The sequence below is a fragment of the Lissotriton vulgaris genome, chromosome 8 (assembly GCF_964263255.1).
Source record: "Lissotriton vulgaris chromosome 8, aLisVul1.2, whole genome shotgun sequence".
Classification (NCBI taxonomy): Eukaryota; Metazoa; Chordata; class Amphibia; order Caudata; family Salamandridae; genus Lissotriton; species Lissotriton vulgaris.
In genome coordinates this window covers 877,439,726-877,455,090 of record NC_141696.1, presented here as the reverse complement: position 1 = coordinate 877,455,090, position 15,365 = coordinate 877,439,726, and the positions used below count along the sequence as shown (strand labels likewise).

General features: G+C 44.2%; 1 protein-coding gene across 2 annotated transcripts in view; it reads left to right on the top strand.

The window, feature by feature from the left end:
• Positions 1-15,365, top strand: part of ABCC4 (ATP binding cassette subfamily C member 4 (PEL blood group)) — a 1,668,368-nt gene that overhangs the window by 327,285 nt on the left and 1,325,718 nt on the right. For both annotated transcript variants that reach the window (XM_086934802.1, XM_086934803.1), the window contains exon 4: positions 5,612-5,836. In XM_086934802.1, coding sequence (XP_086790928.1) covers positions 5,612-5,836 — 225 coding nt within the window. The remainder of the gene's footprint in view (positions 1-5,611; positions 5,837-15,365) is intronic.

Here is a 15,365-nt window from a genome sequence, read left to right as displayed (position 1 = left end):
ATACCTATATTATATACTTCGATATTTTGACTTTATATATTTATGAAAATCGATATTAAATTACTTACCTTAAATTCGATATTTTTGTTGAATATATTCTGTCCATTCAATATTTTGTCTATTCTATATTTTCACTTCGATATTAGTGCTATTCTATATTTTTGATTCGATATTTTGTCTGTATACCTTTCACTGCTCATGAGTAGCTGGGTATGCCCTACATCACTGACTTGAAAGCATTTCGCCTGGTGTGAAAAAATTCTGGGCTGAGAAGGGGACCACATGAAATAAAGCGATCCTAAAATATTGTCTGGCCCTTGACCACGCCTCCCAGGTACCATAGCTTAGATTTGTCGAAAAGAGCTTAACGAGCTTGGGAGAGGAGATCTCTACGCTAATCCAGATGTGACTAATAAGAAGGATCTGAACCTTAGTAAGGTGGCCTTCCATGAGTATCAGATCATGGCAAGGCAGGAGAAGGAGCTACTGAAGCCCAGTGTATGTCACTTTATCATGTTAAGGACCACCCAGATGGTGGAGCTGTACTTCCTGGGATTCATAAATTCATATGACCACTTTCTACTATCCAGGTTCCAGTTTGATCTTTTCCACCTCCTCCTTGCCTACCCCAGGGGTCGGAATAAGGGATACATTTTGTCGCTCTGTGGCTGCGATGGAATATCTCCACAGGACATGGTTCATTTCATGATGTTTTGCCCCTTTTATGATACCCCCTTTTTAATTTCCATTTTGAAAAAGGCCTATTTTAGGCAAGTACAACCCGCTTTTATTTTTTTACAAATTTTGTCACGTAGCACTGTTTCTTACTTGCTGAATTCCTTTAAATCTGCTATCAGGCTGACAGCTAGCTGTGACTAACTAGCTTAGTACCCAACACTATCCCTGGCGCCATGCACCTTGCCTGTTTTTCTTGCTTGTTCATTCATTAATCTGATTATGTGCGTGGACCTACTGTATTATCTAGAGTGATTTGTTTATTTGGCACCATTGATATGTTATTGGAACCTTGGTAACTCTGTAAATTTTACTTGTATATATTATAGTTGAATTTGGTATGTCTCCGTCGTATTTAATATATTTCATACTTTATATTTTATCTTGTGCTTTTATGGTTTCAATACGTGAAATTGAATTAAGATTTAATTGAATTGAATTGACTTTGTACCTTAAATGTTTTTTATTTGTATGTCTCTTTTATGGCAATTGGCCGAAATAAAGAGTATTGGCTGACTGACAAATAATTTGGACCTTTAGACCTATGAGTTAGTGAGTTACAACAAGGTGATCATTTGAACTAAGTGGATGGAGAGTTATGTGCTGTTTCGTTCATTGGTGCATCTGATATGCTGTTTGTCCAGAAAGTTGATCTTTTGTGTTATTTTTAAAGGAGCCTTCCATTTAAAAATGCTTGCATCGTTATTAATACAAACTTTTTAGAGATCATTCTGACTGTACCACTACCACTTTTTCACATCATAGTGAGCTGTCTGCTGCCGCCTGTGTGCAATCATGCACTGCCATCGTCTAATACTGCAGACACTGTGAAGCTTTCAGGCGTGTTCAAAGGAGGACATTATTTGTTTCTGAAATTACTCGTTGTTAGAAATGGGATTTGCGGTTGGCTAGGGCAAAGGCCGAATCCAGGCAAAAATATCCACTCTAGTCAGGATAAGGGAGTCACACTCCTAAAATAACCCTTGCTCACCCCCTTGGTAGCTTGGCATGAGCAGGCAGGCTTATCTTAGAGGCAGTGTGTAAAGCATTTGCACATCACCCACAGTAATACCGTGTACGTACTACAAAAGGACACCACACCAGTTTAGAAAAATATCCAATATTTTTATATAATTAAAACAAGACCAAAAACGAAATAATCCACAATACAATATGTTAAAAAAGGCTGTAGTTATCAAAATAAGTTTAAAACCAAGTTCCTCGATGTTGGTAGCTCCGTCTGGGGCCACCAAGGTGTCGTGAACAACAAATCCAACAGTTCTGGCTGGTTGCGGGGTCGCGGGCCTGCTACGGTGTCAGGAAGACCCGCAAACCGTACCTGTGAGAAATGCAGGGTGATGAGGTCCTTGTAGTCACTCATGTTGCATGTCGATCTCCTCTCTGGTGGAATCAGGAGCGCTGGCGTCAGCAGGCGTCGGGTGCTGCGGTGCGAGGTACAGCGGTGCAGCGTGCAGGGCTCCAGGTTGCGGTGCAAGCAGTGGCTCAGAAGCGGCGTCCAACAGTGCCGTCGGTGAGACCAGGGTCACGGTGCAAGATGAAGGCGGTGCTCGTCACAGTGCTAGCAGGTCATTGTGCAAGCTGCCGCGTTGTCGTTGCTGAAGCGCTGTCGTCGGCTGATTAGCGGGAGTCGATGGTGCCGGCATAGGTGGGCCAAGGCTGCGGTGCGGGATGAGGGCGGTGCTTCGTGTGACTTACGAGTGGTGCCCTCGAACCACGGTGCAAGCAGCAGCGTCAATTTCGGCATGGAACAGTGGCGTTGGGTAGGCCACAGCATCCTCGTGAAGCAAGGTAGTGCAGAGTGCGGTGCCCACAGGTCGCGGTGTGAGCAGCACCTCGGTGGTGGCGTCAACAGGCGTCCCCGGTGAGACCAAGATCATGTTGCAGCATTGCGATGGTGCTCTCTCCGATGCCAAGGCTTCGCGTGAAGCGAGGCAGTGCGGAGTGCAGTGCCTACAGGTCGCAGTGCCAGCAGCGGCTCGATGACGGTGTCAACAGGCATCGGAAGTAGACCAAGGTTCCGTGCGGTGTTGCGGCAATGCCCTCTGCGGTGCCTTCAGGACATGGAGTCGGCAGCTGCGCCGTAGACGTTGTCGAGTTGCTTTTCCTCTGATACAGCACAAAACACACAGTCCCCAGTGCTACGGGCAGAAGAGCTTGAAGTCTTTGCTATTCCTGAGACTTCGTGAACAGGGAGCAAACTCTACCTAAAGCCCTTGAAGAGACTCACAAATTAGGTTGCAGAAAGTCCAGTCCAGGCCTTTCATAGCCCAAGACAGAAGCAGCCACTGCAGGTCGGCCCAGCAAAGCACACAGCAAAGTGGTAATTCCCCCTCACCGCTTCTCCAGCTCTTCTTCTTGGCAGTCTTCTTGATCCAGATGAGTTCTAAAGGTCAGGGGTCTGAGCCCCAGTATTTGCACACAAAAATCCTTTGATCTTGCAGGCAGAGGGTGTCGGTGCCCAGCCAGAACCAGTTCAGCCTTCTCTGGTGGGATTTCCTGGCAGGAGGTGGAGACGGCATTTGCAGAGGCAGACCAGGCCCTTTGAGGTGCCAGGAAATCTCCTCCTCCTTCCCCCATCGCAGCCCAGGTCTATTCAGCACTTTCCTGACCTTCCTAGACTATCTGGAGTCCCTCTGGCTCCCCGCCTTATGAAATCCAAACCCAAGACAGGCAATCCACATTCCAGCAGAGGCACGAGGGATGTCTGAGCAAGAAAATACCTACTTTCTAAAAGTGGTATTTTCAAACACAGAATGTGAAAATCACCTTCACTAAAAGATGCATCTTTACATTCTGAGTTCAGGCATACTATACTTCATTTTCCTACCTAATTCCCTGGGCAGTTAAGTTTATCAAATGTTATAAACAAACCTCCCATTCTCTCCTATGGGGAACCGGTAGCCTTGCAATAGTGAAAAACGAAATTGGCTGTAATTCACTATCGGGACATGCCACACACACCCGGGCAAGTCCCACCTTTCACATACACTGCACCATGCCCACAGAGGTACCTTGGACCTACCTTAGGGGTGCCTGACATGTAAGAAAAGGGAAGGTTAGGGACTGGCAAGTGTGTGCACTGACCAAGTTGACATGGCAGTTACAAACTGCGTGTAGACTCTGCAATGGCAGGTCTGAGGTACCTTTTCAGGGCTACTCATGTGGGGGCAAAATCAGTGCTGCAGGCCCACGAGTAGCATTTGATTTACAGGCCCTGGCACACTCAGTGCACTTCACTATGGACTAACAAGTAAATCAACTATCCAATCATGGAAACCCCAATCCATAACACAATTTAAACAGAGAGTGCCTGCACTTTACAAACATATTGCACAGAAACGTTACGCCAGCAAAAACAGAGTCAAAACCGGGAGGTCAGAAAGCAAATACTCAGGGAAAACACGCCAAAAGATGCCAAGTCTAACACACGTGCAATTGTTGCAGAATATCAGAGCAAATCACTGACCCATGTTTAGTTAGTGCTAGAGAAATACTCCTTACGTACTAATTTGGCTTGAATACAGCTTCATGTAAATTTCACGTGACTTCACGTGACAGCCCTGTGGACCTATGCTAATCTATTTATTTGGATTTGTCCAATATTTCAAACAGTGTTTTTAATGTTTTTTTTAAATCACAACCCATATTTGGCATGCATATTAGAATTTCTAACTTCTAGCACTGACAGGCCTGTGGAAGAATGCTAGTGAGAGCCTGCCCCTCCCTTCTCAGATCGCTCCGGGCAACCTCATGGGGCAGGGGGTGGGGGGAGTTTCACACACCTGGTAAACCAAGTCCTTAACCGCCAATGTAATTGGCTTGGCTGAGTCCAATTTGTATGATCATTTTGTTATGCAGTTCTGTTGTTTTTGAAGTGTTCCCTGTTGACTAATCAAATTTAAACAGAAAGGTAAAACAAATTTTAATAAATTGCTTTAACAACATATTTCATAACCAAGGGCCAGATGTACGACCGGGGCATTTCGCGACTCGTGCGCAATTGCGAGTCTCAATTTGAGAGTCGCTAAATGCTATGTACAACTGTGTCAGAGACACTGTTTGCAGTTTCCAATGGAGTCACAAATTGCATGCCTCATCAATATTCATGAGGCACTCGCAATTTGCGACCCCATTAGGAATGGCTGACCCTCCCAGGTATGGTGGCCTGCTGGGCTCAGCAGACCTCCATGTCTGGGACTGCTTTTCAATAAAGCAGGTTATTTTTTTTTTTTTACTGCAGAGTGTTTTCCTTAAAGGAAAACGGGATGCATTCAAAAAAGGAAAAAATGAAACATTTTCGTTTCATTTTAGGGACAGGTAGTGGTCTCTGGGACCACTGCCTGCCCCTAAAAAATATTTTGCCCTACATTTTCAAAGGGGAAGCGGTGGCCTGGGGACATCTTCCCATTTGCGAGTGCATTACCACCCTCCTGAAGAGGGCAGTAAATTGCGAGTGTTTTGCAACTGCAATTGCGGTCACAAAACATTCTAACATAGGGTAGCGAGTCGCAATAAGGAAGGGATGCCCTTGGAACGCCCCTTCCTAATTGCGAGTTGCAAATCCTATTTCGCGAGTCGCAAATAAATTGTGACTCACTAAATAGGGTTTGTACTGGGTCCGATTAGTTTTTGCAATCGCAAACGGGTCGTTAACCGGTTTGCGCATGCAAAAATGTGTCATATATATGGCCCCAAATGCTTTAAAACCTGTTTGTCTTGAGCATGTAATAGCACACTTGAGTACCTGAGAACCCATGGCTTTTAAAAACATGCTTCAAAGTGTTGTTGCTTAGATAACTGATTAGCAGTTGGCAAAGTATAATGTTAATTTTATCTTTTCTCCTATTGTTTTTAGGAGGGCTTCAAAGTAGTGCAACCGTTATTTTTACGAAACATTATCCTGTATTTCGAGAATTCTGACCCCAGCAACAAAACGTCCATGATTAATGCATACATCAACGCTGGAGCTCTGTCCATATGTACGCTATTCTTGGCCGTAATGCACCATCTGTATTATTATCAAGTTCTTCGGACTGGCATGAAGCTGCGAGTCGCCATGTGTCATATGATTTATAGAAAGGTAAGCAGACTTATTTTCTGTTCAGAAAGTTCGATTGTTAACATAACATGTATCTGTAAGGTGCCTGTTCACGCCTAGGCATCTTGGCGGTGAATAACAGATATTTATTGCTACCCAACTCAGTGGAACTCATTTTTTTTAACCTTAAATGGATGAAAGGCTGAGTAGGCCTGCCGGGATTTGGACCTGTGATCTGCAGTGGACGCATTAGTCCACTGAGCCACCAGACTCAGCTCAAAAGCTTTAGCAGTTTTAGAATGCGTTGCACGATCGGTAGGCTATTTCTTAGAGCTGGAAGAGAAGCACAACATGAGAATTAAAGTTTATGATAGAGTCCTGCCAGATTTGTTGTATGAATCTAAACCTGATATTCTCCGGTCGTTCTCATGGCGATCTCAGATTTACTTGAAGTTTTCAGGAGTCACATAAATTGAATGATACAGTCTTCCATCAGAGTGGCTGAGTCTCTGCAACCAAGACAGATTTGCATACAGCTGTGCCTAATCTGAGGTGGCATGGTGGGTAAAAGAACGATGGGTGGAATGCTACCCCTGGCAATTGCCAGTGGTTAGACTTCCATTTGAAAATATGAAGTGGATTATCACCACAAATGTTTGAGGAAAACATTCTGGTCAAAGACAAAGTTAAAAACCGAATACTTATATGGCTGAAAAACGTCATTCTGTGGTCATTTACTTTTTTCCAACTTTCTGGAGACCTTATTTTTTGTCAGTCAGGCACTCTTGAGTTCAGTATTACCAGAAAAATTTGAATTTGTAAATGCCTTGTATTTTGATTATCTAAGGACACTGGGCCCCATTCACAAAGGTAAATGGAGACAAAGTCTAACGTTACGACTTTCGGTATTCACAAAGGGCATTTACGAGTAGTAAAGTTAGACTTCTGTCTCAGTTAAACTTAAGTTTTGGTCTTAAGTTTCACTAAGACCAAAACTGAGATGAAAGGCTAACTTTACTACTCCTAAATGTTCTTTGTGAATACTGAAAGTCATAAAGTTAGACTACGATCTCAGTTTACCTTTGTGAATCTGGCCCATTGATTGCAAAAATGGTGCCCATTATCTAGTTTGGGATATGAGAAAATGTGTTCCATTCTGGTTAGAGGATGTAAGAGATGCCTTTCCTTTATAAAGCAGTACACAAATGTACAAAAAAAAATTACTCTAAAGTGTTGTGCTATTGAGCACACCTGTAAGCAAACTGAAACTGTAGTAGTGGAAGAATGCAATGCTCATCGGGTCTCAGTGGAACCCAGTCAATCAATTTGTCTCTGCTCGGTGAGAAGATGATTCAGTAAATTGAACAAACACATAATGTTAGCAAAAGATCCAAATGCGCTTCTTTAAAATCTGTATATTCACCCAGTAACGTCAATAAGAAGTTTAAATTAGATGTCTTTTAAATGGTTGTCTCTTCAGCTGACCGTGATTGGTCCTTGTTCCGGTTAATATATGTTTTGTTTAAGAAAATATATTTTTAAGGCTATCCAAGTCAAAAAAAATTTTTTGTGAGACCTGGTACAAATGCAGTTTCCAAGGTTAATGTATCTAGCACACTTTTGTACATCATGTGAGTACCCACGTTGTTTAACACACAAAAGCCATGTTTCTTTTACAGTCACACTCAGTTGCCCATTGAAATCACTGTGAAGCAGATTAAATGTCACTGGTGAAATAAAGTGTGTATTAAGTCCATATGCTTCCCATGACCAAATAGGTCATTTGATTATTGCCACCGTGCAGGACACTAGTGAGTAAGTGATGCAAGGGTAAATTGTTTGCAGGCAATATAGTTAGTTAGAAACAGAAAGTATTGGTTTCTAGTAGTAAAAGAAGAATTGATACTAAGGAGATAGAAGGGATCTGAAGGACCTCAAAGTTAGAAGCTAAATCATAAGAAGTACCTCAAATGTGGTAGTAGGTTCAGTCATCCAGTGAGGCTTGCTGTGACATCAAAGACTGCATAGCTGTTTCAATAAAAATGGAGGATGCCAAAGAGGTGGAAATAGCATCTCCCTACAAGATAGTCCCAAATGGAGCTTGGCAGCAGTTTTTACCTATTAGTCCTAATCAGGTCTTGGATTATACCAAATGAAGTTAATAACAAGGACCTTCATTTTCTCAAGGCACTACTCTAGTAGTGGTGGATAAGGTGACATAGCCAGCTTTATGAATAGTTGAAAAGAAAAAGCTAATCAGAGCTCATTACATGTGAAAATCGCCAAATTGGGCTGGTAAGTAAGTGCATATGGAAATTGATACCTATTTTCGTAATCCAATGTCTCTGCTTAGAGGGTTATCTTAAAAAAATGTTTAAGAATCAGCGTGAGGCCAGTAAGTTAAGTAATTAAAGGTACATGGTGGTTAGACCAGCATAAAATGACCACATAATTCAGAATACTCACAAATGATATGTAATAATACAAAGGTGTGTTGATTTCGGAGTGACAGGTAGAAGTGGAAATATAAGAAGGTGCACAATTATTGTAACAGTGAAATTGTGAGAAGTTTACTGACCTCATCCAGCGGCATTCGAAAGGATACATGGGACATAATGATTAAATGTCCCCAAAGGTTTTAGTCAAGAGTCTAGAACACACCAAGTGGTTAGGACAAAACCATTAAAGGTCGAGAGATGCCCATATGACAAAGGTAGAAAATCATATAGTTATGCCATATGAGTGAACAGTCCAAACTGGCAGGGAGTTGAAGGGAAGAGGACATGGGAGTCTAGCTCAGTCCAAACATGAATGAATTGTCACCTAAAGCAGGTTTACTCAGATTCTATAATGAGCACAGCGATAAATGATAATACAAGCACAAAGATTAAAGGGCACATATTGAGGGTGTAGTGACAGTAGGGAGCTGTACTCATCAATCATGTATATTTAGAGTCTGTAAGTGGTGTTCACCATTAGCAACAAATATGAACATTGGAAAAGTGCAGGGAAAGAATTAAGCTGTTCCTTCTGGCGCAATGTAAAAGTGTGATGGTATAGATGGTCATCCTGTAAGATTCTTATTTATGGATATTTAAAACATCATAATGTCGTAGACTGCAAAGCTAATCCATTTATAGTAAAGGAAATGTGATATCAGAAATGGAAGCCTGTTTGAATTTGCAGGTTCATCAGTATGGGTACATCTAGGAACAGCTTATGGTAGGGAGAATGGTTGAAGGGCTATGTTTCCATGACTTAATCCCGACTCTAGGGAAAATATCTCCGAAAAGCCATATTGAGGTGTGGTAATTCTGTTCAGAGTCCTTTTTTTCCAGTCCCACAGTATGCCTACACCAAAATACATCCCACTCATAATTAGGGCCGTAGAGTCTTGCACTTCGATCCTTCAGGGAAAATGGAAAAAAAAATAGGATAAGAAGTGACGATTGTAACAATGATTGTCACTAAAGTAGGAACCTACTATCGTATTAGAGGTGTCCCATTAGTGGTGGTTGCCATGTTGAGTCACTCTCTCTAAATTGTGATGTTTATCCTACAGTTTCAAATCAAATATTGGTTAGTTGTGCTACTGATTATAGGTATGGTTCAAGATGATCTGGGACAAAAAATTACTTGTTCTAGAAAGAGAAGAGATGCAGATTTTAAATAAACATTAGTTAAAGGCAAATTGAGTGAGCTAGACCGTTGTATTCATGGGAACTGGATAGTCCAGTAGAGATGTGATCTGTAAATATGGATTCATCACATTATTACATTATCTAGCCCATTTTTGGGAAGGTTAATAAAGATTATGTGCTGTTGTGAGTGTTGGCATGCAGGCCTTAATCAGAGTCTGGTCTGGAAGTGACTATGCTGGGAGACAGGAAGCATTCAGAGCAAAGGGTGAAGCATGAACTTGCTTCAAAGTGAATATGTTTGCTAAGACAACATTCACAAAATAGTGGTGTGATTCCATTTATCTCTCACAGTATGACTGGGTGTATGGATAGTAGCACTGCATAGTCTACAGTATACATGATTAAGATGTTAACATTTATTTTTATTTTGCCACCGTTATTGGACGCCTCTAACTTAGTGCTGGACTATGTGTTAACCTGGTGTTCTACAGAGTCCCAGTTGACATGTCGAAATACAAGAGTTTGTTCTATATGTTTTAGTGTACTATCAGCTTCATAGTTAATTTGGAATTGCAGGTGAAAGGGAGAGGACAAACGATCATGATGATTTTTCCTCTCAAGACAAGATGGATGACTCAAGCATGGGCACAGGAATATATGTCCAAGGGTATATTATAAGTGTTATTTTGAGATTGCGGAACATTGCAGTGCATGGTGGTGAGAGCGCATAGTTCCGTGATTTTCAATCTCTCATATGAAAGATCTTTTTAAGTTGACTGAGACATAAAGGGAGTTAACAATGATCAAACAATCTAGTTTTTGTGAAACCCATTTGTCCCAACAATAAGGGGCATGAATCTGAGTTTGATGTTAAGTAGTGTTATTACTAATTAATAACTAGACCACTATATATGCATATCAAAAGGATATTGAAAAGATACAGACTTATAGCTGGCAAGTTGAAATATTGCAGTAGGTTTAATCTCGAGAATGAGATATGAAATAATCTCAGCCACACAATAATTGAGAAATAGGAATTGGTGTTCCTTAAAGAAACTCTGATTCTTTCTCTTAAACGTGAATAAGTTCTAGAGCTGTCTAATCGTGCCTCTAAGTTTAGAATAAGGATGATTAGAAGAATAGGGTCTCAAGGAAAGTCAGAAGGAAGTGCGAGAAGGTGTTAAAGACGTCAGCAGAAGACTTTCAGAATTGGACCAAGTGTTTAACATGAGCCTTCATACTTGTAAGAATAAAGGAAGCAGAAAGTTCTGTACCCCTCAAAGTCTAAGTTAATTTGCCTTAACTTCTAAGCAGTGTGAGCACTAATTAAAACCAATAAAACTCCAGCAACAATCATATCTCTTCCCACACCACCAGGAACCAATCAATTCTCTTCTTGTGCTGTGCATTTGCAACATTACCATACTTTTACATCCCTCAGAACTTGGACAGTTACTGCATGTTAGAAATGGGGGTCTCTAGTTGGCAGTGGTTTACACATTTGTCCAAATAGGGAACCTTGCTTCTAGTCAGGGTAAGGGGCTACACTTCTAAAATAACCCCTGCGCACCCCCTTGGTATCTTGGCACAAGCAGACAGGCTTATCTCAGAGGCAGTGTGTAAAGCATTTGTGAATACATACAGTCATACAGTGAAAACACTACAAATAGAAACCACACAAGTTTAGAACGAGCATTGGCCATGCCAATCGGTCTCGCCATATTAGTGTATTATGAAAATATGATAGTAATAATACCAAATGTTCGATATATTGTTTTAAATAAACGACGGACAGTGCTTTAGTAATTTGGGCTTTGTGACAATTTTCCCCCACATATTGAAGAGTCCTGCATTTAGAACTGTAGACCCAGCTTGTGCAATTTTCATGTATTTTTACACAAGTGCATGCTTTATCATATAATGTAGCATAATACAAATCATAAATGAAAAGTTGCTGTTGACTACATTTTAGTCTGAGATGGATTTGCAACAGCAGTTTATACAATCAGTCAAGGCGCAATAAAGGACATGCTATGATGAGTTCCATAAAAGATAATGGAAGGGAAAAGTTATTGCCCGATCTTGCACTTTACTAAGTAAGCTTCAAGAATACTATGCCCACTTGAATAGCTTTGGAGAGAAGCGTTTGTTCACGTTTGGGAGATACTGAACCGAGCAGTCTGTTCCTGTTTGCAGATGGTAATGATTACAAAGTGCTGAAAATAACATTGAATACTAAACATTTTACTGACATGGGTGCGATGTCTTGGTTTCCAGAAGTATAAACTCACTGAGCAACCTTGCCATCGGGTAGGTTTATGCTGCACAAGCAGCAAAACAGATTTGCCCTGGTAGAAATCTCATTGATAAAGGCTTGATGTGTTTACCAGCTGAGTTTAGCTTCATGGAGGTGGGGGTGCCAGCAGGTTACAAAGCCGCAGGGAAACTCGAGGTTGCTTGTGACATGGGAAACAGAAGGATGGCGCAGCGTACACAAGCAATGTCAGCGAGGGGCTAAAGACATTGATGGGAGTTTGCTATGGACATGAAAACATGCCTGCTATCATTAGGTGCTGTTTACTGGAAATTGGCGATGTGTGATCATAGACTAATTGCCTTTCTGCGTTCGAAAAGTGAGCGTGCAGCAAAAAACTATCCTGAACGGACCCGTGAGCAGATTTTCCAGATTTGGGCAGTATCTTGTTCAGGGTCGCAAAAAAGAGCATTACAATGATCTCAGCGCGTTAAAGGCTCGCTGCTGACATCAGTGAGAAGCTGGTAATTGTTCAGGAGATAAAATGCTTCATATCAACCGAGGTGATGAAACCCCCACCCCAGTGCAATCCTAAAATATCAATGGTCTAATGCATAGCTCTAGACAAGGAAGTCAACGGTTTTGGTGAGAAGCGAAAGACTGAGTCATATTGTTCACCGCTGTAGCATGCCCCCCTATGATTTGCATCCATTCAACATATTTACAAATCCCACACAAATCTTTATCCGATCTAATTTGTTTTGCCCGACGTTAACTACAGTTCCTAACCCCAGGCAATGCAGCATATCACAGTCTTATTGCAGCAGCTTCTAAATCAGACACCTCTTTGCATCACTTGCTGGCGACGTAAATGTAGTGTCGGGAACACTAAGGGGGGGAAATACCTATGCCACTTAGTGGGGCCTGGCTATACTTTTGAATGATGACACGGATACTCACTGCTGGTTAGGGCCAAAGACCTCGAGCGGTCTTCCGGCCGTTTATTTATACCCAGGGGCTACCCCGCCCCTGAGGTGCATGCGTGCGTGTATGCGTACGTGAACGGGCCGGGTGGCTCCGTTACTACATCCCTCCAAACTCAAGATTCAACAGTCCCGGCCATGGGAATCACTTAGGTGAGTCCATCTTCCATGCATAGTCTCTCAGTCTCTGGCTAGGAGTTGGATTTGGCCTGAGGTGATACCTTTGGCTTTGACGGCTCTCCGTGTCCTCGACTTCCTCGTGTCGTTCTGGGGGATTCCGGATTCCACTTGGGATGTTCTCGGGACTGGTGGTCTTGTCCGGTTCAGGCCTGGGCGGAGTTGTTCCTTCTTCTTCTCGTGGGCCTGTCGATGACTCGTTGCCCACTGGCCCGTGATCCTCGTCTTCAGCTCCGTCGGATGTTGAGTCGATATTTCCGCTTTCTCGAGAGACGCGCTTGAACCATGACACGTTCTGTGTCACAGCTCTCGTGCCTCTGGTCGCGGATACCATGGTGCCTTGGACATTTACGATCTCCCACACTTCAGGTTCAAAAGCAGGGTCATACTTTGAGTGCCTGTACCTGTTTCTGAGGACTACCTTGTCACCGACCACTAGGGACCTGGTCTGGGCTCTCCGGGCTTGACTGGCTTTGTCATTGGTGCGTCTTCGTCGATCTTGGGTGGCATTTTGGTTCATTCGAGGTGGGCACCACGCCGGCGCGGTCGGCACACAGTCCCTTGGCACTTTCTTTGAACAGCAGATGCGCCGGGGCACAACGCGTGGTGGAGTGTGGCGTTTGCCGGTACGCGCTTAGGAATTGAGACAGACATTCTTCTGCATCCTCTTTCTTTTCCACCCCAATCTGGAGCGCGCGATTCAGAGTCCGCATAAATCTCTCGACTTCCCCATTCGCCTGGGGACACTGTGGGGTGATTTTCCTGTGATGGATGCTGCGTGCAGCGAGGTAAGCCTGAAAGTCTCTTCCCTGGAAGGGCGGGCCGTTATCTGATCTCATCTCTTCTGGCAGGCCCATCATGGCAAATACCTTTTCCAGGGCTTTCTTCACATGTGTGAACGCAGTGGAGGGTACCACCTCCACAATGGGGAACCGTGAGTAGGAGTCAATCAATACAAGGGTATGTCGTCCATCCGGGAAGGACCCGAACTCCATGCTGACTTTGGACCATGGTTCACGACACGGATCCTCAGTTATCACTGGGTGAGGAGCCGGGTCCTGACTTGTTATGGTGCACGAGTGGCAGTTGCGTATTTCTTCTTCTACCGCCGCATCCATGCCGGGGAACCACACTTTGCTGCGTAGCCTTGCCTTTATTTTCGACCCACCTTGGTGGCCCTGGTGGGCCAGGCGCACAACCTCCATCTGCAGCTTGGCGGGAATCACTATCGCCGTCCCTCGGAGGACCACTCCATGGGGCCCGACACTGAGCTCGCTCTGGGCTCTCCACATCTGTTGCCTTGACTGCTGTTCTGCGGTTGTGAGGGCACTGACTCCGTCCAGGAAATGCTTCCAGTTCCGATTCGACAGCGTAGCTTTCACCTTGTTGAGGCACTCGTCCTCGTCCGTGGCCTTTCCGATGGCTTCTAGTGTGAGGGCAGTCGGGCAAGCCTCTTGTGACACCATTCTTACATACTCTTCGACCTCCTCCGTGTCTGCCGACCCCTGATCTGTGGCACTGGTCCCGGGGTGTCGTGATAGAAAGTCAGCGGGATTGTCCGCTCCTGGCCGGTAAATGACTTCAAAACGGTAAGTCTGAAGCTGGACGGCCCATCTTTCGATCCGAGGAGGGGGCTAGCCTGGCCGTCCCTGCGAACAAAGGCACCAGGGGCTTGTGGTCTGACACGACTTTGAACTCATGGCCATACAGGTAGAGGTGAAAGTGCTGGCATGCCCACTTGATGGCTAGCGCCTCACGTTCGATTTGGACGTATCTCATTTCAGTTGCTGTCAAAGCCCTGCTTGCATATGCTGTCGGTACCCACTCGTGTGCTTCTGTTTCCTGCATGAGGACAGCCCAGAGACCGACGGGACTCGCATCAACGACTACTTCTGTGCGTCGGTGGGGTCTGAAGTAGGCCATGACTTTGTCGTCTATCAGCGCGTTCTTGATCGCCGTGAATGCTTCGTCTTCTCTGGCAGACCATGCCCACGGTTGGCCTGATTTGGTAAGGATGCGTAGCGGCTCCGAGAGGGACGCCAGACCGCGGATGAAACGGCCACAGTAGGTGGCCATCCCTAGGAAGCTCCTGACTTCCGTGGCCGATGTAGGTTTGGGTGCTGCTCGGATGGCTTCGGCTTTCTTCGGATCAACTTGGAGCCCTTCCCTGGAGAATATGTATCCAAAGAAATCCACGGACTCCTTGTAGAAGGAGCACTTGTCCCGATGCAAAGTGAGGCCATGATCAGCCAGGCGTTGCAAGGTTGCTCGGAGGTGCGTTTGGTGTTCTTCTAGGGTCTTTGAGAAGACGAGTATGTCATCGCTTAGATTTATGACTCCAGGCAGTCCTGAGAGGGTCTCTCTAATGGCGTTTTGAAATACTTCGGCAGCCGACGACACACCAAAGCTCAAACGCTTGTACCTCCGAAGTCCGACATGAGTGGAGAAAGTAGTTATGTTGCGGCTGTCCGGGTGTAGTTCGAGCTGGTGATACCCGGCGTTGAGGTCCAGCTTCG